At 35.8% G+C, this 25,178-nt stretch overlaps 1 protein-coding gene across 29 annotated transcripts in view; it reads right to left on the reverse strand.

Annotated features, from left to right (window-relative positions):
• The window catches only part of PIGN (phosphatidylinositol glycan anchor biosynthesis class N), a 141,861-nt gene that overhangs the window by 81,110 nt on the left and 35,573 nt on the right, over positions 1-25,178 (reverse strand). For 24 of the 29 annotated variants that reach the window (XM_054672088.2, XM_009434093.5, XM_024350915.3 and 21 more), the window contains 7 exons: positions 21,698-21,822; positions 20,455-20,585; positions 19,393-19,509; positions 16,809-16,849; positions 13,922-13,981; positions 12,484-12,576; positions 11,744-11,799 (listed from right to left, as the gene is read on the reverse strand). In XM_054672088.2, coding sequence (XP_054528063.2) covers positions 11,744-11,799; positions 12,484-12,576; positions 13,922-13,981; positions 16,809-16,849; positions 19,393-19,509; positions 20,455-20,585; positions 21,698-21,822 — 623 coding nt within the window. The remainder of the gene's footprint in view (positions 1-11,743; positions 11,800-12,483; positions 12,577-13,921; positions 13,982-16,808; positions 16,850-19,392; positions 19,510-20,454; positions 20,586-21,697; positions 21,823-25,178) is intronic. The other 5 variants (XM_054672090.2, XM_063795797.1, XM_054672087.2 and 2 more) reach the window with 1 other exon arrangement.

Consider the following 25,178-nt stretch of genomic DNA (forward strand, 5'->3'; position numbering starts at 1 on the left):
CTTTTTAAAGTCTCTGCATCCCAGTTTCATCATGTATTGAAAATCTATTTTACAAAATGTAAAAATAGGGAAAAACAATATTAGCACTTCCTACGCTTTCTCTCTGTCCTTGCCCAATATTCCAGCCTCTAGTATCCTTAACTGAGGGATTTCACCCAGCCTCACAGCATCAATTAATACTAGGGTATGGATAATTTCCAAAATCTATATTTAGAGCTTGATTCCTGCTCCTGAGCTTTAGATTCAGATTTCCGATTGTCTATACAGTCACACCATGATGCTGTTCTACAGACAGCTCAAACTCAGCAGATCCACAACTGAACTTGACCCTCCTCCTATGAGCAGCAGTTTAGTAAATCATAATATATGTCCAACATCTCTCAAAACAGGAAATTTCACACTTCAACACTTCCCCTTTCTCTTACACCTGGCCATTGCCTAGGGCTTAATGATTCAACTTCCATTGTACCTTAAATCCCTAACTTCCTTCCATTCCTATCTTGTCAATCTTAAAGCAGTATTTCTCAAGGAGGACACTGGGAAGGATAAATCTCACTCTGGTTAGTGATAGATTCTGTGCCAGACTGCCTGGGTTCCATCCTAGCTTCAACGTTTACTAATTCTGTTACTTGGGGGAAGTATCTTTCTGATTCAATTTCCTCATGTGAAAATGAGATACAGGTGCTCCTCAACTTAAGCTAATGCTACATCCCAATAAACCCATCATAAGTTGAAAATATCTTAAGTCAATTTCCGTTTACACCTAACCAACCAAACATCATAGCTTAACCTAGCCTATCTTAAATGTACTCAGAATATTTACATCAGGCTACAGTTTGACAAAATTATCTAACACAAAGCTTGTTTTATACTAAAGTGCTGAATATCTCATGTAATTTATTGAATACTGTTGCTGAAGTACGGTTTCTATTGAATGCGTATAGCTTTCACACCATCATAAAGTCGAAAAATCCTAAGTCAAACCACTGCAGCTGAAGTATCTGTAATAACAGTACCTGCCATATCAGACTGTTTTAAGAATTAAATGAGCGAACACTGATAAATTATTTAAAACAGTGCCTTGCATACACTAAGTACATAATAACTGTGAGCGGGTAGTCATGAGGAAAGCAATGGTGCAAGACCTCATCATTTGCTTGAACAACTGCAACAGTCTGGTTTTTTTTGTTTTTATTTTTTGTTTTTTGAGACAAGGTATTGCTTCTTCACCCAGACTGGAATGCAGTGGTGTGACTGAGGTTTGCTGGAGCCTTGATCTCCTTGGCTCAAGTGATCCTCCCATATCAGCCTCCTGAGTAGCTGGGACCTATATCCTGTGGCATTTTTCTTACTCCAGTTATCCAGGCCATAACAAACATACATCATAGTGGAAGGAGAAGATAGGACTGATGATGGAAATGGCAATTAAAAATACATGGTGCTATTTTCCCAACAAGAAAATGCATGGGAAACTACACATGGAAAACATACCAACAAACTTATGAAAAATCCTCATGAAATTTTCTAACTCTTGGTTTAGGATATTTATCTTCTAAAATATTTTTTATTCCCACTTTTATAATGTCAAAAACATCTTATAATTCCCACAAGAATTATTCCTGAATTTAAAAATATCATATATAAAACAACTATACATTTAAAAATCACTATACTATTGATGACATTACCAAAAAAATATATAAAATTCCTGAATTTCAAACTTGGGGAAAAGGATTTGATTATTTTCTTCCCCTCTTTTCAGATACTTGTGACTGGTGTGACAAACTGAGGACTTTCAGATATATCATCTTTGGAGATGATGAGATTTGCTTGTGGTAAAAAGTATAAACAAAGAAATGGCTGGAAGCCAGCCAGGAGGAATGCCAAAGAAACTCCTAAATGATCAGACCACAGAGCTAGTAACATAATTAAAACCACCAGGCCACGGAAGGTATTTTACATTTAAACAAGGAACTTTAGAACAGATGGGGTCCATAAGAGATCAGGGGGAAAAACTACCCAACTCCAGAATCACTGCATAGATAACAGTGTTAGCTCAGGGCACAGCTGGATACTCACATGCAGCCACAGAGATCAAGAAAAAAAAGAAAAGAAAAAAAGGTAGAAGAGTTCATTTAGGTTGATATGAGGAAAAAATTATCCTTTGTTTTCACATTACAAAAGTGGGTTTTGAGTCATTAAAATATTTTAATAAAATGTTTAAAATATTCATTAAATTCTATAAGCCCATTATTTCTAGAGGGCTATAATATTTTATTATTACATTTGCATCTACTGTCCCTTAGCTAAAATACATTTTCTTTAATATATTTAACATGAAAAATGTAAGGCAAAAAAAAAACTATTAAGTTTCTTCTATTTGGCTTCAAAATAAGAAGTCATCATAAAGAAATATTAAAATATAAGTATACAACGATGTTTCATTGGAAATGCAGATCTCCCCACTCCCTGCAAAATTCCCTTCCAAGGACAATGCAAAGCCAACATTGGAAAGCACTTTCTATTAGCTCTCAACACCTGGCTTTCTCTCCCCTTGCCTCAATTCCTTACTCCCTTCTCTCCCTCCCTCAGTGGCGTGCTGAGGGCTGCTCACATCAGCTCCCGAGAGCAGATGGTGTACAACCCTTCCCTTTCTCTAGTCGCATCATCCTTGGTAGCTTGAGATTGATCATAGTGAGCGTATTTATACCAATGAAATTGGCAAAGGCTATTAATGGGAGTCTTTCCCTCTCTCAGAGAGCTGAGTCTCTTGTTAGCACATCACTGCCATACTTTCCCACCTTAAGTCCACATCCTTAGCTGTCTCAGACCCACTGCAGCCCATAGCAATTAGTGTCAAGTTAATGAAAGCTAGTATACTGGCTGTTACTACCTCAGAAGTGCGTTGAGCTGAAGACTTCTTGCGTCTCCATCTCAGCTGCTCTCTGAGGTATCAACAAATCAAAAGTTCTCTTTCCAACACTGCCTTCACTGAAGTTGTCTTATTTAACTTCCTATAAATTTGCATCCCTCATCTGTGGGTTTGGTGCTCCTCAACTGTTCTTACAAAAACAGTCACTCATAATACATTGAACTATCCCTTATCACGCTGTATCATTTGCTATACTGTCTATATGTTCCCATTAGACTTTGTGTCCAACAAGGGCAGGCACTACGTCTATCTTTTCCAACATCCAGTATAGTGCCTGGGACACAGTAGGAAAACAATAAATACTGGTTACGTAAATCAATGAAGCATTGTAAGGTAATTACTCTGCAATGGCTGAAATGATGACAAATGTAAACTATTAATTTCTGTTGAGAGTTAAATTGTGTCCCCCCAAAAAGATCCTAACCCCTGGTATCTGGGAATGTGACCTGATTTTGAAATAGTGTCTTTGTAGACATCATCAAGCTAAAGCACATTAATACTAAATTAGGGTGAACCTTAAATCTAGTGACTGGTGTCCTTGAGAGGGAGATCTGGAGACAGAGACACAAGGAAGAAGACCACTGATGACAGAGATAGAGAGTGGAATGATAAAGCTACAAGCCAAGGAAACCGAGGATTGCTTGCAGCCCCCAGAAGCTAGGTAGAGGCAAGGGAAGATTCTACTCTAAGCCTTTGGTGGGAGCATGGTTCTGGTGACACCTTGATTTTGGACTCCTAGCCTTAATTTTGGACTTTAGTCTCTAGAACTGTGAAAGAATGTATTTCTGTTATGCTAAGCCATGTAGGTTGTGGTCGTTTGTTATGGCAACCCTAGAAAACTAATATATCTTCCTATCAACTGCCCAAATTCAGATTGCCCACAAGGAAAAGTGATGGTTTTACTATTTGTTGTTCATTTTCCCTTTAATCTATGCATAGTTACAGATATGGATAAACTAATGAAGTATTAACTTAAAAAGCAACATGTTTGAAATACAACATTCTACATAGTAATTTGTGAGGAAAAATTTCCTTTATTGACTAAATCATTTTTATTGAAAATATCAAGTTTTAAAGAATCTATAAACATGTCATGTTTAAGTTAAAAAAAAGAGAGAGAAATGAGTTGTCTTAATCTGTGCACATTACTTTGCTGTAATTGTTACTATTCTTTTTTTAATGGTTACTTAATACTATAGAATAAGGTAAACCACATTTTAGGATTATCAGGAATTTTATCAATTATTCAGGGTCAGCTAGTGTTTAGAGGACAAGATCTCCTAAAATGCTGCCCTTTCTTACTCTGATTTTTGTTACAAATTTTTTTTTGCTTTCACCTACACATGACCTAATATTTTAGTAATACTTGTCTATTCCTTTTTAGAATGTCTATTTAAAGGGAAAAATATTTTAAGAGTATAAAGACAGAGAAAGCAGGATAAAAAGTTATTTCTAGAATAATTTTCATTCCTTTAGCATGATCAATGATATAGAATCATATCACCCTTCATGTCATAAGTGAATAAATGAATAATATTTTTCTATGTAGGTATGTGATGCACAGAAGTTTTTTTTAAAGATAAATTTCAGTTTTGAAGCAGAAAATTACGTTTCTTACAAATAATTAGTAAATCAGATAGGTAAACTGGTAGAAAGGTTTACATACAAGCTAGTATTTAAGTTGGGTCTAAGGGAAGGGCCTTTATCAGCTACAAGAAACAAATTTTATAAGAGAAACCAAATACTGTTGCCATTTTAGTAGAAAATACAGTTTTTTGTTAAAATTTCTTTGTTTCTCAAATTTATATAATAATTTTCAAATAAAAAAGTAACAAATATTTTTGCTTCTATTGGCAAGGTATATATCTCCTTCCCAATTCCATATTTTCCCCCCTAAGATATCTCTTAAGAGATCTTTTTTGCTTTCTTCATATTCTGTGGCATTTTTTCTTTTGAATTATTTCTTGTCTTACTCCAGCCTCTAAAGTATACGATTTTAAACATAAAGTGTTTTTCCTCCTTTTACAGATGGGTGATCCTTTTATGCCTCGCCTGGTCATGGAGCTCCACCTGCTGGTCATCCTTCAGCATATCATCACCAGGGTCTGCCGGACCCAATTTTAGCTTCAGGTGTTTGTTTTTTAGCAGTTCTCTTTATCAGAATGGATGTTTTATGACTTTTATTCTTTTTAGAAGTCTTTAAAATATCAAAGAGAAAATTTACTTATTTTTGCAAAAAAATAGGATATGCAATTACCACATGGCCCTGTTAGACCCTTTTACAAGCCTAAGATAAAGAATCTTGGCAATTTTATTTTTCCTATGTCCTGAAACATTTGCTATTTCATTACCCTAGGAATTATTTTATTATTCACCAATTACTCATAACTATGCTAGAAAAGACTGAACAAGACAATGGAAAAATGGTGAAGATACTATTAAACTAAAATCTAATAATGCTGGTGAAATTAATCATGTCATGAAAATTTTGATACTATGAATTTTCAGATGCCAACGTCCTAGATGAATTTTCTCAAATTAAGAACAGACAAGTGAACAATATATTTCTAAGAACAAAAAAAAATGATGCTTATACAAAAGGAAAGACTTTATTACACAATAGTTTGTGAAAAGAACCTGGGTTATCTTTTTTGCTAAAAGCATGTGTGACAACAGTACTCTTTGATCTTTTATGTTTATAGGCCCACATTTACTTGATATAGTTTCTAAGAAGACATGCTGATGTTATGTGCATATATAAAAGTGATTAAAAAGAAACATATGATGTTAATGTGAAAAAAACCCACTGGACTAAAGAAATAAAGGGTCGATGGTACTCAGTAAATGGTGATAACTGTTTTTTCTGATAACACCAAACATTAAAGACTTGTAATGCAGAGCTAACATTTAGTCAATGCCCTCAAATATTCTATCTCAAAATACCTCAAATGAGGAATGAAATTTTTAATGAGTGAAAGTAAATACTCTTAAAAATAATTTAACAAATAATTTCTGTGGTTCACATCTCCCTAAATGATTAAAAAATAATTTTCAATTTAGTATTCCACCTGGTTCTGGTATATTTTCCAATTTTATATAACTGATATAATTAATAAATTCTGATTACAGTCAGGCACAGTAGCTCACGCCTGCAATCCCAGCACTTTGGGAGGCCAAGGCAGGCAGATCGCTTGAGCCCAGGAGTTCAAGATAAGCTTGGGCAACATAGGGAGATCCCATCTCTATTAAAAAAAAATGATAAAATAAAATTCTGATTATGATGCTAGCTAATATCTTTTCCATATGACTGTTAAATTTTATATTTTATAGACCTCACACTTTTACTTATTTTTAAATATTCAGTTCTTTAATCAATGTAGAATTTAGTTTTGTGAATGAAATGAGGTTACAAGAGCTAGCCTTATTTTTTCCAAATGAATAGTTAATTTTCTTAGTACAAATCTTTCTCCTACTGATTTGAAACACCACCTTCAGTCAAAACCAAATCCCATATACAGATAGTTCCAAACTTATGAGAGTTTGACTTAGGATTTTTCAGCTAACATGGAAGTGATATGCATTCCGTAGAAAGCATACTTTGAGTACCCATACAATCATTTTGTTTTTCACTTTCAATGCAGTATTCAATAAATTACATGAGATATTCAATACTTTATTATACAGTCGGCTTTATGTTAGATGATTCTGACCAACTGTAGGCTAATGTTAAGTGTTCTCAGCACATTAAAGGTAGGCTAGACTAAGCTATGATGTTCAGTAGGTTAGATGTATTAAATCCATTTTGCACTTACAATATTTGCAACTTAGGGATGTAACCCCATCATAAGTCAAGGTGCATGTTGTAGACAAGTGAATCTTATCTCTTTATGTACTCACGAATCAGTTCCACTAAATCTATATGTTTGGCCTGCATCAATACTACATTTTTTAGAGTTATAATAGCTTTAGAATGTGTTCTGTTATCTAGCAGAGCAAATCTCTTATCTTGTTCTTCTTTCTCAAAACTAATTAAGCTATTCTTGAGAATTTATTTTTGATATAAATTTTAAAATTATGTTTTTGAGTTATACAAAAATCCTTTTGTTATAATACCATATTCAGTAAGTAATTTGGAGAGGACCGACATTTTTACAATATTGAACAGTACTATCCAACATTTGTTTGTTTATATTGTCTGTTATGTCCTTAAAAAAATTGGACAGTTTTCTTTACAATATACATTTCTCATTATTTTATTGCTGGGTATTTTATTTCTATTATGAATAGTATCCTTTTCCAATTACATATTCTACTGAATTTGTGCCAATGATTAGAATATCTATTTATTTTGATAAACATACTTTTAAAAATAAGTTTTATCAAAGCCAATATATGCACATATTTTTTAAAAATCAAACACTACACAAGGGCATAATAACTCTTGATCATTTCTCAGTTCACCAACCCAGACCAAAAACTTTTACATGTGTTTGTTTTTAGTTATTCCGGTAGTTGCCTACATTTTTAAAAAACATGTTCTTCTTACTTTTTCTTGACTTGATGACTGGGGGTACTTTTTGTTAACCCCCGGTTGTCTCTGGCTTTCCTCCCCACTCAATTTGGCTATATCACATTTTTACCTCCTCTTTTGGTGACCTTGGTTACTTTGATAATCTAATACCTAAGGTTGGGCGTGGTGGCTCATGCCTGTAATCCCAGCACTTTGGGAGGCCGAGGTGGGTGGATCACGAGGTCAGGAGTTCGAGACCAGCCTAGCCAACATGGTGAAACCCCATCTCTACTAAAAACACAAAAATTAGCTGGGCGTGGTGGCGCGCTTGTAAGCCCAGCTACTCAGGAGGCTGAGGCAGGAGAATGGCTTGAACCCAGGAGGCAGAGGTTGCAGTGAGCCGAGATTGCGCCACTGCACTCCAGCCTGAGCAACAGAACGAGAGTCAGTCTCAAACAAAACAAAACAAAACAAAAACTAATACCTAAACCTCTGACGAATTCAACTAAAGATAAAATTCTCCATATTCTATTTCATGAAGACAATAGCACCGCTACTATTCCATGTACATTTCCTTCCCTCTCCGCCTTCCAACCTGTTAACTGCACTTGTACATTTTCAAGGCTGCTAACATTTGCATTCTATTCTGTAATCATAATTCATTCTTCCCTGCTTTGTCCAAGGATTGACTCTAAAAGCTGAAAACCAATATTTATATCATCACGACTATTTAAATACTGTCCACTGAAAAACAAAGTTTTATGCTACAATTAGATTTTCTCATCTATTTCTTTAAAGCCTTGATCCACATGACAAATGTTCAAATGAATTCCCTTTCTCACACTCCTAGCAACTGTTCAAAATCATGCCACATCTGAGGGTGCTTTATATTTGAAGCATGCTTTCTTGTAAAGTTTGAAATGTTTCTTTCTCCCTTAAGTTTCTGATTGTCATTGTTTTTTTTTGGTGGGGGGGCGGATGAAGAAATGTATGCTTTCTATGTATACATCATGTCCTTAATTTCCTCCAGCTTCTTACTCAATCCATCTATTACTTAAAATTCATTTCATTTAGTTTGATGTCCACTCACTTCCTATTCTAATTTGGAGGATCTGCCTCTCATTTGGACCATTCTTATACAACTTATCTTTAAGTTTTTTGTTGCATTCTTATGAAATATTTATTTTCTTATTAAATGTAGAAGTTATTTTTAATGCATGTAGTACCTTTCTACATTTTGCAAAGTTAATGCTGCTTTTGTTTTATGGATGCAATAGTTTCTTAAATATTTCTGAGAATTTTAATGTTTTTAGGTTTGGTTCTGTTCCTTGAATTTCATATGACCTCAAGAGTCCATTTCTCATGTTATCTTAGATTTTTTTGACCATATTGCAGGCTTTTAGCAAGTGGTGATTTTTAGCCAGACAGGTCTACAGGCAGGGCTGGTCACTACGCTCTAGAGTGGGTGAACCAGTACATGGGAATCAGCCATCCCGCCAGACCCCCAGAGGACACAGTGGCTTTGAATATGTATGTGCAGGCAGACACTGAACATCAAAATAGGGGAAGTCTATGATCAGTTACCATGCCACGTGGAAAAAGGGGTAGCAGTGTGCACCTGAACCCTTGACAAAGAGTCCTTCCCTGACTAGCCTTTCTTTCTTTTCTTTTCTTTTTCTTTTTCTTTTTTTTTTTTTTTCAGACAGGGTCTCACTCTGTTGCTCAGGCTGGAGTGCAGTGGTGGGATCTTGGCTCACTGCTGCAACCTCTGCCTCTCTGGTTCAAGTGATTCTCATGCCTCAGCCTCCCGAGTAGCTGGGATTACAAGCAGGTGCCACCATGCCTGGCTCATTTTTATATTTTTTGGTAGAGACAGGGTTTCACCACACTGGCCAGGCTCCTAACCAGCCTTTCTAAAGTGGCTGGTCTAAAGTAACCCTCACTTATTCTCACTCTCAACAGCCTGTGTATTTTCTTCATAAAAGGAATTGATAATGTATTTCTTATTCACTTCTTCATTTGGTTATAGTTTGCCTGTGACACTACTGTACAAATAAACTCTATGAATGCAAAGCCTTTGTCTATCCTGTTCACTGCTATATCCGCAAAACACATACTAGTCAATCAATATTTCTTGAAAAACGTATGAACATTTATATATTCCTCAGAACCAATTCCATTAACAAATCTCAATTCTACTATACTACAATAAAAGAAAATTAGAATTAGCATAAGAGATGTAAATAACATAATATCCTAATGATATATTTAGGGTAATCAATTTTATATGATTGTAACTTGCAAAATCCTAATTTCATTTTATTTTTACTCTCCTATACACATATATATACACACATACAAACTCAAGTATACAACCACAGTATTCAGAGGGTAATGTAATATTTATGCCTTTCTTTTATTTTTGAGATGGAGTCTCGCTCTGTTGCCCAGGCTGGAGTGCAGTAGCGCGATCTCAGCTCACTGCAACCTCTGCCTCCCGGGTTCAAGCGATTCTCCTGCCTCAGCCTCCCAAGTAGCTGGGACTACAGGTGCCCGCCACCGTGCCCAGCTAATTTTTGTATTTTTTAGTAGAGACGGGGTTTCACCATATTGGCCAGGCTGGTCTCAAACTCCTGACCTTGTGATCCGCCTGCCTCGGCCTCCCAAAGTGCTGGGATTATAGGAGTGAGCCACCGTGCCCGGCCGCCTTTCTAATTTATGAATATCACACTAGTGCAACAGAAGTTGTCAAAAATAACTCCAATGAAGTCATTCCATCACATCCTTAAGATTCATAGATAAAACAATTTCTATTTAATTGGTCAATAGCAAAATCCTTGCTAATTGAATGTGAACCTCAAAGATGCAAGCCCACATATACAGTCAGTAGTGCAGAGCCAGGTCTGTGATGTAGATCTTCCCTTTCCTGATTCAAGGAAAACACATCTTCCTGGACCTGGGACAGCAAAATCTGCTGCTCACCAAAGTCAGCTCTCTTCTTTGCCTACTGTGATGGTTAATATTGAGTGTCAACTTGATTGAAGGATGTAAAGTATTGTTCCTGGGTGTGTCTGTGACATTGTTGCCAAAGGAGATTAACCTTTGAGTCAGTGGAGTGGGAGAAGCAGACCCACCCTCAAGTAGGCATCATCTAATCAGCTGCCAGCACAGGTAGAATAAAGCAGGCAGAAGAATGTGGAATGAGCAGACTTGCTGAGTTTTCCAGCCTCATATTTCTCCTGCGCTGGAAGCTGCTTGCACTTGAACATCAGACTCCGAATTCTTCAGCTTTTAGACTCTTGGACTTACACCAGTGGTTTGCTAGGGGCTCTCGGGCCTTTGGCCACAGACTGAAGGCTATACTGTCAGCTTCCCTACTTTTGAGGTTTTGGGACTCAGACTGGCTTCTTTACTCCTCATATTGCAGACGGTCTATTCTGGGACGTCACCTTGTGATTATGTGAGTCAATACTCCTTAATAAACTCCCCTTCACATATACATCTATCCTATTAGTTCTGTCCCTCTAGAGAACCCTAATACACCCACCCAGTAGAAGCTGATGTCTCCCAGAATTCTAGAGCCTCCTACATGTGTAGCAATTCTCCTGCCTCAGCCACCCGAGTAGCTGGGACTATAGGCATGCGCCACTATGCCCGGCTAGTTTTTGCATTTTTAGTAGAGACGGGGTTTCACCATGTTGCCCAGGCTGGTCTCGAACTCCTGAGCTCAAGAGATCTGCCTGCCTCAGCCTCCCAAAGTGCTGGGATTACAGGAATGAGCCACTGCGCCCAGCCTATCTTTATTCTCACGGCTTCAAAATCTTCACAAGCAACATACACCTTCTGAGATCCAAGCCCCTCTTTCTAATTAATTAACTGATATCTTCAAATGTAAGTTGAACTTAGTAACATTCATCTTTGTCTCCTGAACTAGTTCTTCTTTCAATAAGCCACATGGTACCAGCATCTTCCTAATCAACCAAGCCAAGTGCCAGGAAGTCACACTCTTTCCTGCCCCCACACCTTCCTAGCCAACCAGTCAAGCCCTGTGGAGTTCACCTGCTTAATATTTCTCATGTATCTCTCCATTCCCCCATCCCTCTTCCAGCCATTCAAAGTTATCTAGCACCTGGCTCATTATTTAACAACAGCAATAGAAGAGGATTTCAATTTGGAGTTTACACTAATGTATATAAAATGGCAAACTGTATAAGTAAACTAATCCTATCACTCAGTGAAAAATTGCAAACTCAGTGGAAAATTCTTTCCTTCAAGTTAATAAAAAAATGTAAGGCACTTACTTAAATGGTGTAAACAAAAATGGTAAAGTAACTTCTTTTTTCTGAGTCATTTTCACCTGGGAACCAAGTATGAAAATATTACAAATGAGAAAAATAAGGAATTCCATTTTGAAATATAAACATCCATTAAAATGATTCTTTAGGGATGGTTAACCACTTTGAAAATAAATGGAATTTTATGTTACTATATTGTTTCATAAATATTTAAAGAAAAATTTAACATTTTCTTACTATCTCAATAAGCTGAGAATTAAACATATCAATCTTGCAAAGTAACATACTGTAATTAAAACTGTACTTCCTTAACTCTGAAAATAAAACAAGCCAAACTGCTTATTCTTAAAAGCATTAAGAATAACAGAAGGTTTTAGTCAAAGGGTCACCTCTTTAAATTCTTAAGGAATCTCATAACATACATGGAATGACAAGAAATGTTGCAATCTCTAATATGATTTCTATGGGGCAAATTCTAATAGTTAAAGAATTGACTTGTAGTCTTTGTAAGCATATGTGGTAATCTTACATGCAGTCATACTCCTCAAACACAATTTTATGTCCTCAGACTGAGCCATAGAACCTACCCTTCAGAAATGTGAAACACAAGTCAAATACATAAAATTTAAAGGTAAATTACAGGGAAATAGTTAAAAACAAAATCAAATATTTTCCCTAAATATATTCAATATTTAAATTGTAGTATTGTCCATTTTTGTGCGTGCCTTTTTGAATTTTTTTTTTACCTTGAACTGTTCAAGAATCTGTACTGCATTTGTAAACATGCTCTCTGCTTTGAAGAGATCAGTGTTGTTAAGATAATCCACAGGAAGGATTCCCTGAAAATAACAAACACCAGCTTATTGATAGTATTCAGACAGCTCAGGCTATCCTTATAAAACAAAACAGACTTAAAAGCAATAAAGATAAGGCATATGGACAAATAAATAATTGAAATAGTTAAATGAAAAATCTTTTTAAAAGTATAACTGAAAGATGTTCTATTATTTTTCTCACAAAGTAGATGTATTAAGGTAAGCAAAGCAAGAGATGAATTAAATTCAGTAACACCTGGCATTGGCTGAGAGATAACTACGTGCTAGGCAGTGAACTGAGTGCTTCACACACAAAAAACAATTACAATGGTAGGCCACAGCCAGTATACTTAAAATAAAAGACTTCAGACATATCAGAGTGTACTGTACATAATAAGAGTAAGGACTATTCTGTTAAACTTTTGTTTCATTATACATATACACAAACACTATGACTGTCGGGGTCATATTACTTAGCATTCTGGGTTAAATAACATTATTTTTTAAGAGTACATTTGATTTTGAAGAGCTAATAAGAGTGGCTGGTTGAAATAGTTATTTTTCGGCACTTCAGTATCCAGGGCCCATTCTTAACAGCATTACTATTTTCTGTTGAGAAATCTTGCCCATTACATACAGCATGTTAGGTTTATAATCCAGGGACCTGCTGATTACAACCCAGGCTAGACCATCTGGAATTTGACTCCTGATAGTCAAGGGATAGAAACTAAGGTATAATGCTACTCTACCCTCATGTCAGTGCCCTGAGAACAGCTCTGCCATGGGATCATGGCTGTGGTTCCTTCTTCCAAGTCTCCAGATATCCTGGTTCCAGGTTATTACAAGGCTGGTTTTCAAGCACCACTTTGTTTCAGCAAATCACCAATATCTTTTCAATAATTTCCCTTTAAACGAAGTCAGTTTTTGCTGCTTGTAATAAAAAAATTACTTATACATTTCTATCAATTATAACCAGAATACAAAGATACAAATCATACACATTTTAGAAAATTAAAATATTTAAAGAAAAGCTATTTGGCTCATGTTCCATGTTATAGAATATAATACACAAGCAATCATGAGGTATTGCATATTTAGAAATAAATATACAGGAATATATAGTTTTAAATGTAATCAAAGATTATATAAGCTGGAAGCAGTGGTGCATGCCTGTAATCCCAGACACTTGGGAGGCTGAGATGGGAGGACTGCTTGAGCCCAGAAGTTCAAGACCAGCCTGGGCAACATAGCAAGACCCCATCTAAAAAAAAAAACCCAGATTATTCAGAAACACATAAAAAAGAGTACATTTTACTGTGTGATAGTTTTTTTTTATAATGAGAGTTGATAATAAAATTTTATTCCTTACCACTGAGTTAAGAGGAAAGGGAACTCCAATAAGGGAAGTCATCAATGGTGCAATATCAGCCTACAAATAAAAAAGCTCAATTCTAAGAAGTCTATGGACATCAACAAAGAAATTAAATAATGTAATGCAACCATATTTTAGAATATAACCATGATATTTGTTATAATCAGTTACCTTCAAACATGTATTTAATACAAAAAGATATTAATCTCTAAAAGTGTCATTTGCTAGACGTATATGAACCTATAAAAAAAATTTTGAAAAGAAACCACTAAAGGCCCTAAATGTAAAACATACTAAAACAAAAAATTACTTATCCTATTAGCTAAGAATTTGACCATTTTATGTAACGGTTTTTCAGTATTATACAAAGGATGCCTTATTTAGACATAAAATGAATATCAAGAGTAGACTTTAACTGGAGAAATGTATATATTAACTAGAAAAACAAAGTATCAGAAGGAGGTTTGATCAGCCAGTGATGTCCAGAAAAGACATAAACCAGAGAAGAGGCTCTTCAGTCAAAAGATCCCAAATACCATTTTGGATATCTCCTCTTTAAGTTCAATTTCTCGGAAGAGTTGTTCATGCTTTTTCTATCTTCGCTTCCTCACCTTCCCATCACTCTTCTGCCCACTGTGACTCACTATGACCCTTTATCATTCCAAAGACTGCTCTCTCTAAGAGAGCTAACAACCCCATTTTCTAAATCTAATTGACTATGTTTATATAAGTCCTTATAATTTTTCAGGCAATAAAGTACTCGGAATTGAGAATGCCCAGTTTCAAATTCTCAGGTAGGTTTTTTAATCCTCCAGTTGCTTGATTCCTTTATCAGTTAAAAAAATAAATGCAAGTTTTTCCCTTACAGAGGTATGACAGGATTAAATGAGATAAAACTTATAAAGTACCTGGCACATAATAAGCCTGTGATAATGGTAGCTACAATTGTTGCTGGCATTACTAGGCCTTTCAGCAGTATGGCATAGGCCACTCCTTTCTTGGCCTCAACACCACACAGCTGAGTTTCTTCTATCTCACTGGCTCCTCCTTTTCAGATACCTTCGCTAGTCCCTCATTTAAAGTTGGAATTCATCAAGTTTGTTCCCAGGCTCTCAGTCTTTCTCACTTTCTACTATTTAGATTGTCATTACCAGGTACCATCCTCCAGAAAACTGGAAATCTCCAAAGTCTTCCTAGTCACCTTTTCCTTTTCCCTCAGAATCCACTGTCAGCCACCTCTAATCTCTTCTCCATGCTGCAGCCAGGGGGATTCTTTCACACACAAAAAACCACATTGTGTCACTCTCTAGGCTTCAAACTCTTCAAGGATTCTTTGAACTTTCAGAATTAAGTTCACAAGGCCCATGAGACCCTGAAGGGGCTATGCCTCCCTTCTTCTGCCTCAGACCACCCCATGGTTTCTATTGCTATATAACAGCTTTCTTCAAGACCCTTTAATACACCATGTACCCTCTCACCAGAACTTAGTGTACACATTTCCTCTGCCTGAAAAGCCCTCCTCCTACTGCCTTGGCCTGCTAATTCCTGCTTATTCATCAATCTCAGCTCAATCCTCAACTTCTCAGGAAGGCTTTGCTGACTACAGTCTATCATATACATCCACTCTACAGTCTCACAGCTGCACAAATCTCTTTTGCAGTACTTACCACAGCTACAAGTTTACATGTATTTGTACAACAGACTGATGAGTATCTGTTCTTACCCCTAAGGTATAAATTTCCCAGGACAGGGATTATGTCTGCCTTAACTCGCCACTAAATACTTAGACTTAGCACAAAGTTGAAACACACCACAGACACATCACAGTGTTAGTAGAAGGAATGAATAGAAAAAGAGATTCTCATTTGATGGAGATTTGAAGCAGGAGTGTTCGCCAACAGACTGACAATTCAGAGAGCAATAACTGAATCTATGTTCAATTGCTGATTATGATCTGGTCTGGCTATGAATAAGGGATGTTCTTGTTTTGTGATCTTCAAGTCATTCCCGTCTTTTTGACAATGATTTTTAATGGCAAATTAATAAATTGCTATTCTGACTTTATATGTTCATGTTCATTTACTTGGGTAGTATGCATCTATCCCAGGAGAAGACTATTCTTATTTTGCTGGGAAGAAACAAGTTTCTACAACCACAGGCCTGAAAATGAGACCCTAGACCTTGGTTTGTCCACCACAGTAAGTAATCTCAGCGTGTGTGGTGACCTGGAAGGCAAGATACTCCTGCCACTTTGGAAGCCATATCCCAATGATGCTATACCTTCTACAAATAGTGAAGATGGCTATTAAGGTAGCATGTTTTTAACAATGAAAATTGTGTGCTTCATGTTTACAGACAATGCTACTGATCTAACTTTATCAGATTGGCTATACATTTTCCTCTAACAGAAGGTTTCTAGCTGAGTAATTTATAATCTCATCATTTTTTTTCCCATTGCATTTGTAAGGTTGCTGGTTAGAAGTAAAGGTAAAATATGTGTTAACAAAAAGAAAAGGTAACTGACATACTATAGGAAACAAACCCATAACAGGAATTTTAATAGATCTGTGCTTAAATTAAGCAATACAACCATGAAAAGCAATCACAGAAATTTAAGAGGCATGCAAATTTCAATTTACATAACAAATAATTATCCAATGTTATTTGGAAGAAGTCTTTTATTTTCACTTCAAGTTTTGTTTGTTTTGCCACAAGAGAGATTAGCTGGGCTAAAATATTTGCACTAAAAGAATTCCCCTTAGTAACTGAAATGTTTTGAAAAAGACTTTGTCAATATTAATATTATCTCTTTTTCATAGTTTTTGTCTAACCTTCTTATAGAAGATAAAATTAAATTTGAATGTAATAAAATCGAAATGGATACCTGATTGACATCTAGCCTCTTCCAGTTCTCCAATCTCCACTCTGAAAGATACAATCAGACACAAGATCTGATGTTAAGATTTAAAAAAGAATAAATCATTTGATTTTTAGGAGTGGCCAATACTTATGGAAAACATAGGTGTTAGAAATGTCTATTTTAAGCCAAGTATGAATAAAAATCATGCTTAAAGGCAAAGGTGTATTTTTTTAAAGAATTTTAAAAAAACAAAAAGTAAATATTTGGTGTTTCCTGTGATGATTTATTAAGCTTCTTAAATGTTTACTGGGAGATAATTGTTTCAAAACATCAGAGGCTGAGGAAGGAAAGATGGAAGTGAAAAAGCACAATGGTAACAACTGTCAGCATTGACAACTCATTACAATCCTGTTCTAGAGAGTTATTAAGGCAACTGATAGGAAGTTAATTAATTCAAGCTTCTCTTTTTCTCTGTGATGGCAGTTCCTCCCAAAACACCTAAAACTGTAGTTGTGATGTTCCTGTAGTCACTAATCACAAATGTTAACATAGTATATTGAGTTATTATTAAAATTGTCTTCAAAGATAGGCTCATTCTTCCATTTTTCTACACATAAATTCAGAAATTGCATTAAACGGAAATCTAAACAAGTGATTATGAGAGACCGTCTTGATATAATGGCTTTAGGATACACTGCCAAAAGAGTTATAAGATATTTGTATAATAAAATTTCATTCAATAAGCTAATTAAAGTTTAAAAATACGTTTCTGACTCTACCAAAAATTCACACTAATCAGTTGATGAAAAAATGCCCATTCCTTTTCTCTAAAATGTATGATATTTAATATTCATATGAGAAAAAATACATTTCTGATGATTCTTGAAATCATGTGATTCTAAAACGTCAATTCAATATGAAATCAAATGCCAAAATAAAGTTAAATCTCATAAATACAAACATACTATTTACCCTACTTTCTATTTTGATCCAATCTAATCCATTTACCACAGAGCAGTCAGAAAGGTAGCTCCTGTGGCAAACTGGAATGTTGGCAATGCTCTAACAGGCTTTAATGATAGAGCACTGCACTCGGAACATACTTCATGCTCTCCTTACCCAGGATTTGGTGCCTCAAATGATCTACCTCTTGTTTACCTCTCCAACTCTCAACTCATTGTACTCTGCTCCCAGCTGACAGTGCTCAGCCACATCAGCCTTCCAATTCTGTTCCTCAAACAAGCTACGCTCTTTCTATTTTTAGCCTCTTCATTTGCTATTCCCTCTGCCTGGAACACTCCTGCCCTAACCTTCATATGAATGGCTCCGTCTTATCCTAACTGTGAAAAGATGTTCTATTAGCCCACTCTATAAAATGTATCCTGCTCCATAAGGGAAACTTCTAGGGTACAAATGTATGGTGAATCTGGATGGAGACTACATGGTATATATATGCAGGTAAAATTCATAAAGCTATACATTTAAAACCAATGCATTTTGCCTCCTTTGCCAAATATCTTAATAAAAATGTGGCAGACTGAGTCAGGCATGGTACACACCTGTGGTTCCAGCGACTTGGGAGGCTGGGGCAGGAAGATTGCTTGAACCCAGGAGTTCCAGGCTGTAGTGAGCTACGATTGGCCTGTGAACCTGTGAACAGCTACTACATTCCAGCCCATTCCATTCCTTTAGAGACACAGCAAGAACCTGTCTCTAAGGAAACTGGCGGCAGGGGCAGGGTGGAGAAAGGAGCCCGGTCCTACCTCCTCTTTTATCATATCACCCTAATTTTCTTCATAAAATTATCATAATGTGTAAGTTTTGTTTATAGTTGCTTTAATTCTCCTACTAGAATGTTAAGTTCTATCTCAAAGATATGTAGTAGATGAAAAAAAGAGTCCACTAGCTTCTTTTTCTTTCATGCTTAAATAAATCTGGAAATAATCATGACAGTGTACTGGTTACACTGTTCTGGCCTTTTGTCAATGTCTCCCCTGTGGACCTGTGATGTGGCATGATGCTCTCCATTAGCACTTACAAATATATAAGAAATCGCCCTCTGAAAAATGCACCATTACTTACTGAAGACATGCTGTTGAGTGCATTATTCACTGTGCTCTTCTGTCTTCATTAGGGCCTGGGGTTGAAATAGCTCAGTACTACCTCTTGCTTTTTATCTAATAGAAATATCTTGTAGGTAGTGTGATTTTATAACTGACAGCATGTACTTTGTTTGGGTTGAAAAATCTCAAAAACTGATTATTTACCTCTATGAAACCTTAAATTTCCTCTTTTTTAATTTTTATTTACTCTACCTCACATTCAAATTAATAAATTAATAAAAGAACATCCAAAGTTCAGTTTATCAGTTTAGACATTCAGAAAGTCTAGTTATTAGCAGTGGTGTGCTGGGAAGGGTTCAACAAATGGCTCTGTGAGAAGAGAGAAACCAACAACCCCTTGTAGTGTTTGTATAGAAATAGTAATGGCACAAATGTCAAAATGAGGGATTTACAACTAAAATTTGAAGAGTGATTTCTTAAAAATTTAAACTTTGTTCTTATTTTAAGAGGTTGTATTTATAAACACAGTAAAGAAATGCTTGTACCTTTCAAAAATGCATCATCAAATTGCTGAGCTGATACTCTTTGGGGATACTTGATTCCAGCTCCCCAAGTGACTAAAGGAGTTAAAGTTTCTGAAGGATGACCAGCCCCATGGGAACCTACAAATAAGATATAAAGAATAATAAGACAAATATAGAAGAACTAACTTACAACTAAATATTTTTTTAAATAGTTTGTTTTAAAGAGTTGATCCATATATAGTTAATTCTAGTGACTACATTACCAAATGGTTACAACCTTTTATGGCAATTAGTTTGACAATATTCCTATAAAGCAAGTTAGAGAAACAACAACAAACAGGCAAAAAGTAAAACAGAAAACCAGACTGCCTGCTGAGTAACTATGGTTGAAAGAATAGAAATAATAACAATAAGACATGGAAGAAATGTTGCTGCTGCCAGAGCAGCACTGCAGACAGAAAGAACAGAGAGCTCCCTTGGGCAGTAACCACCCAAGCTTGGGGCAAGCAGTAGAGACTAAGTCTTTCTGGAGAAGATGGCAAGGTCTCTGGGTCCTTTTCTTCCAGGCCACTCTGGCAGGTAGAGCCAAAAGAAGTCCTTTATAAAGTGGAACTCAAATCACTAGAAATCCATATTGTGATCTGGGGACAAATCTCATCTTTGCTTTATTTTGTTCTCTGTGCACACATTGCATTTGCCTTGGGAACCTCACAGGGCGCACAGGCTTATCCAGGACAGAATTTCAGCAGCCCTCGGTCCCTCAGTAATACCATCTTAACATCACTCCCTTTGCCATCATATACAGTTAATTCTCTGTAGATAAATAATAGTTACTTTTTATTTTCTTCTCCACTTTTCTCTAGTTTGTCATTTGTAAATGAGAATATATTCGTTTTTTAGTTAGAGAAAATATTTTTTTATAAGATCAGTTGTTTTTTAGGCTAACATTTTAAGCACAGAATTATGTGCTAGACATTTTGTATACAGCAAGACATCTAATCCTCTCAACATCATAAAATATTTACCAGCTACATTTATCACTACTTTAATTGTAAGGTACATATCAATTAAAGACACACTAACCCCAGTCTGTCATTCCATGGTCAGAGGTAAAGATAAATGTTGTTTTCCCATCATTTCCATAGAAATGGTTAAACATAGACACGATTTCTTTAACTCCATCATCAACTTTTTTAATATTGTCCTTGTAGTCTCTATTTGTAAAGAAACAGAGGAACAAATTAAATTAATTTGGAGAAATCAAATTTATTCAACGTGGATTCATTACATTCAAAATCAGTAACTTCTGAAATGCTTTTAGATTTCATCTTTAATATTTTAAAATCAGAGTACTCTAGATTGTTAAAATAATTTTTTTCTCCTGTTAATGAAGCTAAATAACCTGAAATAGTTTTCAAAGATGGCTTAAAAGGAGGGGAATGATTAACAAATATATTTTAATAAACCCTTTTTAGGTCCTAAATGAGATAGATGACGTTCATGTCTCTCACTCTTACTACATAAACTAAACTGTTTGGCCACATTAAAAGTATCATTTCAAGTATAGAATATTTTCATTCCCTAAAGTGCTTTTGATATAAAATATAATATCATGTTTTGAACACATTATATTTAAGACTGCCACACAACTGAACAAGGTTCATTCGATATGAATATTCCATCAATTACAACAGTGCATCACGTTTAAGAAGGGGATTGTGAGGTATTCATTACTGGCAGCTAACCCAATAGGCTTTACAGCCACTGTTAGGCTAATTTAAACCAAATGCAAAATAAGAAATAAGAGTATAACATGGTATCTTCCTTTTACTTATGGTCTTCAAAAGTGAGAAAAATACTTGCTGTTATATATAAGGAGTGTTACTGAATTATGTATACAAAAATGTATACAATTTATTTGCTAGATATAATACTAATTAAAGGGAATACACAAGGAATAAATAATTACATCTTTTGGTGATATAAAAGTTAATACCATAAAATGCTTTATATTTTCAAGATTCACTGAAAATATTTCTAAAATATATAGATATTCTAGATAATTTTTTTCTCTGCTTCAGTAAATGAAGATTATGTAATATGTACAGGATATATTTTACTTATATTAATGTGCCATCTGGATACAGCACATATGATTTAAACCACTATATCGGAAATCTCATATAATTGTGAACTTAATAAACATTACAGTAGTTGTTTAAAATATTAGCTCTGTTGTTATAATTCCAAAGAAAACTTTATAATAAAAAGTTCAATAGAATAGCTGTTGCCCTAAAAACTACAATTAAACACAACATTAAATTACCTCGAGGATGGTCGATGAGCATGTCCGTTTGTATCTATTCCTAATAAATGTAAGAAAAAAACTATTTTCTCTTCATTTATTTTAGAAAACAAAGACTGGTTGTTTCTGGCATGATGAAAGAAGTCCTACATATAACAAATGAGTTAAAAATATTTAGTTCATTTGTTTTATTTTAAAAATAATACTGATGAAAACATTTAAATTTATGCATAAGTACAAAATTAAATTATCTCACGTTGTTTAAATCTGTGCTCAAGACCTACCAACACAACGTCTTTGCTATCAGTTCAGACATCTATGTTCAAATAATGAGTTAGCTGTTTTCTCTGTTATAATAAGGCCAAAAAAAGGTGTTAGAAAGGGGATCATAATTTCATAGAGATCTCATAATGTTGTTAATCCCACATCTAACTTAATAAAATACAGCAGATTGAAGACATATTTTGGCAAGAGTCAAAAATAATATAGTAATACTGTTACCAGTTTAAGAATAATTTATTTTTTTAAATATTTCAGAACTGGACCACTTTTCATTGTCCTGTGTACTATCAACCTAGTCCAACCGTAATCTCTAATGTAGAACATTGCAAATAGCCTCCTAATTACTTCCTTTGCCCCAGCTAGAATGTGTTCTTCAAATCATGTAACAGAAAAGCAACCAATTAATAAAATACTACTTGGCAGGGTGAGGCTGGGAATAATTAATTAAAATAAAATTTGAAGATTATTATGCTAATTAAATAATGATAAACTAGATTCATAAACCCTTCTAAGGGAAATGATTCACCCTGTATTCACATATGCATGAACATGGGTGCAAAACTATGAAGACTACTTTTAAATTATTTTAAATAAGTTAACAGTCTATCCAAGATACATCTTTGCTGTTCACATAAATGCCTTTAACTGTAGAAGATGTTAACTTTTAACAAGATATGTTTAACTTTTCAACAAAAGTCTGAAGTATTTAAGTATTTTTTTCAAATAATTCTTCACTACTATGTTAAAAAACACAAATGGTGCAATTAGAGAAACTATTCAAGAATAGAAATAAATTAATACAATATATAACCTATCATCCTTCTCAAAAGTATAAAATTGCCCCCTAACTTTCATATACATTCTACTTAACCCCTAAGAAAATTTAAATCTAGATAAAAACAATAAGCTCTTTAAGAGAAAAGAATTAAAAGTTAAACACATAATTGAGAGCTGAAAACAAAAAAACTGAGCAAATGACTTGAATTACATCTATAATTTGTTCTATGGCTGGTACAATATATTCAGCTATGTAATCCTTTCTGGCAGCTAGATGTGCCTATCCTATCCTTTCTTGCAGCTAGATGTGCCTTTGTGGTTTTGGCCAATGAGATTTAAGTCAAACATTTCAGTCATAAAGCTATGTGGATCTAAGGCTTTTTGAAATAAATATAATTCAGTAGGAAAGAAGGTCCTTTTTTATTCTTCATATTTTTGACCTATAACACTAACATAAGGGCGGGAACTCCAGGATTATCTTGGGTCATGACATAACTTTGAAGATAAAACTCATGCCCTGAAGTTAGAGGAAAACTTTAGGAGACTAAGTGTCAGTGATACTGTAGAACCACTATAGCATCCTGGACTGCATCAATGCTCAGCTGCCTACTGCCAGGATTATCTTTACTAAGATAGAAGTAAACTTTTAAGTTATTTTTTTCCATATTACACAGGTATGATCTAATCTAAGTTAATATACTTATTCATGTGCCAAACAATTCCCTGATAAGAGTTTGTTGTTGTTGTTGTTGTTGTTGAGACAGTCTCTATCGCCCAGGCTGGAGTGCAGCAGCACAATCTTGGCTCACTGCAACCTCTATCTCCTGGGTTCAAGCGATTCTCTTGCCTCAGCCTCCCAAGTAGCTGGGATTTCAGACATGCACCACCATGCTCGGCTAATTTTTTTGTATTTTTAGTAGAGAGAGGATATCACCATGTTGGCTAGGCTGGTCTCAAACTCCTGGCCTCAAGTGATTCACCCACCTCGGCCTCCCAAAGTGCTGGGATTACAGGCGTGAGCCACCGCGCCCAGCCTCTGATAGGGTTTAAAGTTAACAGTGTGAAAAAGTCAGTATCTGTGCCAACAAGACGTATATTGAAGGGGAATATGTCAATGTATGAACAGTTATAGTATAGCACAATAAAGTATTAAGGGAATATAGAGGAGGGTTATCTAAGTCGAACTGGAAATAGGGCAAAGCAAAGAGAAGTCACAGAAGACCTAATAGAGAAGAAGATGCATGAACTGAGTTTTTTAAAGTAAATAGATTCAACCCAGGCGAACCTTTGAGGCCATTATACTAAGTGAAATAAGCCAATCACAAAAAGACATAGACTGTATGATTCCAGTTATGATATAAGGTGCCTAGAGTAGTCAAATGCATAGAAATAGAAAGTAGAATGGTGGTTGCCAGGGGTTGGGGGAGGGGGAAATGAAGAGTTATTTTTTTTGTTTGTTTGTTTGTTTTTGAGACGGAGTCTCACTCTGTCGCCAGGCTGGAGTGCAATGGCGCAATCTCGGCTCACTGCAACCTCCACCTCCCGGGTTCAAGCGATTCTCCTGCCTCTCAGCCTCCTGAGTAGCTGGGACTACAGGCACGTGCCACCACGCCCGGCTAATTTTTGTATTTTTAGTAGAGACAGGGTTTCACCATGTTGGCCAGGATGGTCTCAATCTCTTGAGAACGTGATCCACCCACCTCGGCCTCCCAAAGTGCTGGGATTACAGGTGTGAGCCAAAGCGCCTGGCCGGAGTTATTGTTTAATGGGTACAGAGTTTGTTTTGCAAGATGAAATATTCTAGAGATTATTAGCTGCAAAACAACATGAACATACTTAACGCTACTAAATTACAGATGCTCCTCGCTTGCAATGGGGTTATATCCCAATAAACCCATCCTAAATTGAAACTATTGTAGGTCAAAAATGCATGTAATATACCTGTTACAGGTAGTTAGACAGGCATGAGTGGGGCAAGGGAGGGGTCTTCCCCGACCACTAGGAATGTCGGGTGATGATTCAGCAATTATCACACTGCCTCTCTAAAAGTGGTAGATTGGCAGCTGGCACCAGGGAGAGGCCATTTCCTGATGGTCCACACTTGCTGCACTAAAGTGTTAACTGAATGCAAGCACCAGAGAGATGCAACTTCTCAGGCATGTGCATTAATAGACCAAATGGCATAGTATGCCTGTCAGGGGGCACTCCACCAGAAAAGGAAAGAAAGCCTCGGATAGGTATGTGTACAACTTTCTAAATACACTATGCATGCTCACCTCCCAAGATTAAGGAGGGCACTGTGCATGCGGGCGCCCCACCCTAAGGGAAGAATCATGGAAAGCGGCCAGCCTATAAAGTCCTAGGATCAAGATTAAACACTGCACTTGACCTCGCTGCTCACTTGGGACTCTTCTAGGCATACTTTCCTTTCTTTCCCGTTCTA

The sequence above is a fragment of the Pan troglodytes genome, chromosome 17, assembly GCF_028858775.2.
Source record: "Pan troglodytes isolate AG18354 chromosome 17, NHGRI_mPanTro3-v2.0_pri, whole genome shotgun sequence".
In the NCBI taxonomy this organism is placed as follows: Eukaryota; Metazoa; Chordata; class Mammalia; order Primates; family Hominidae; genus Pan; species Pan troglodytes.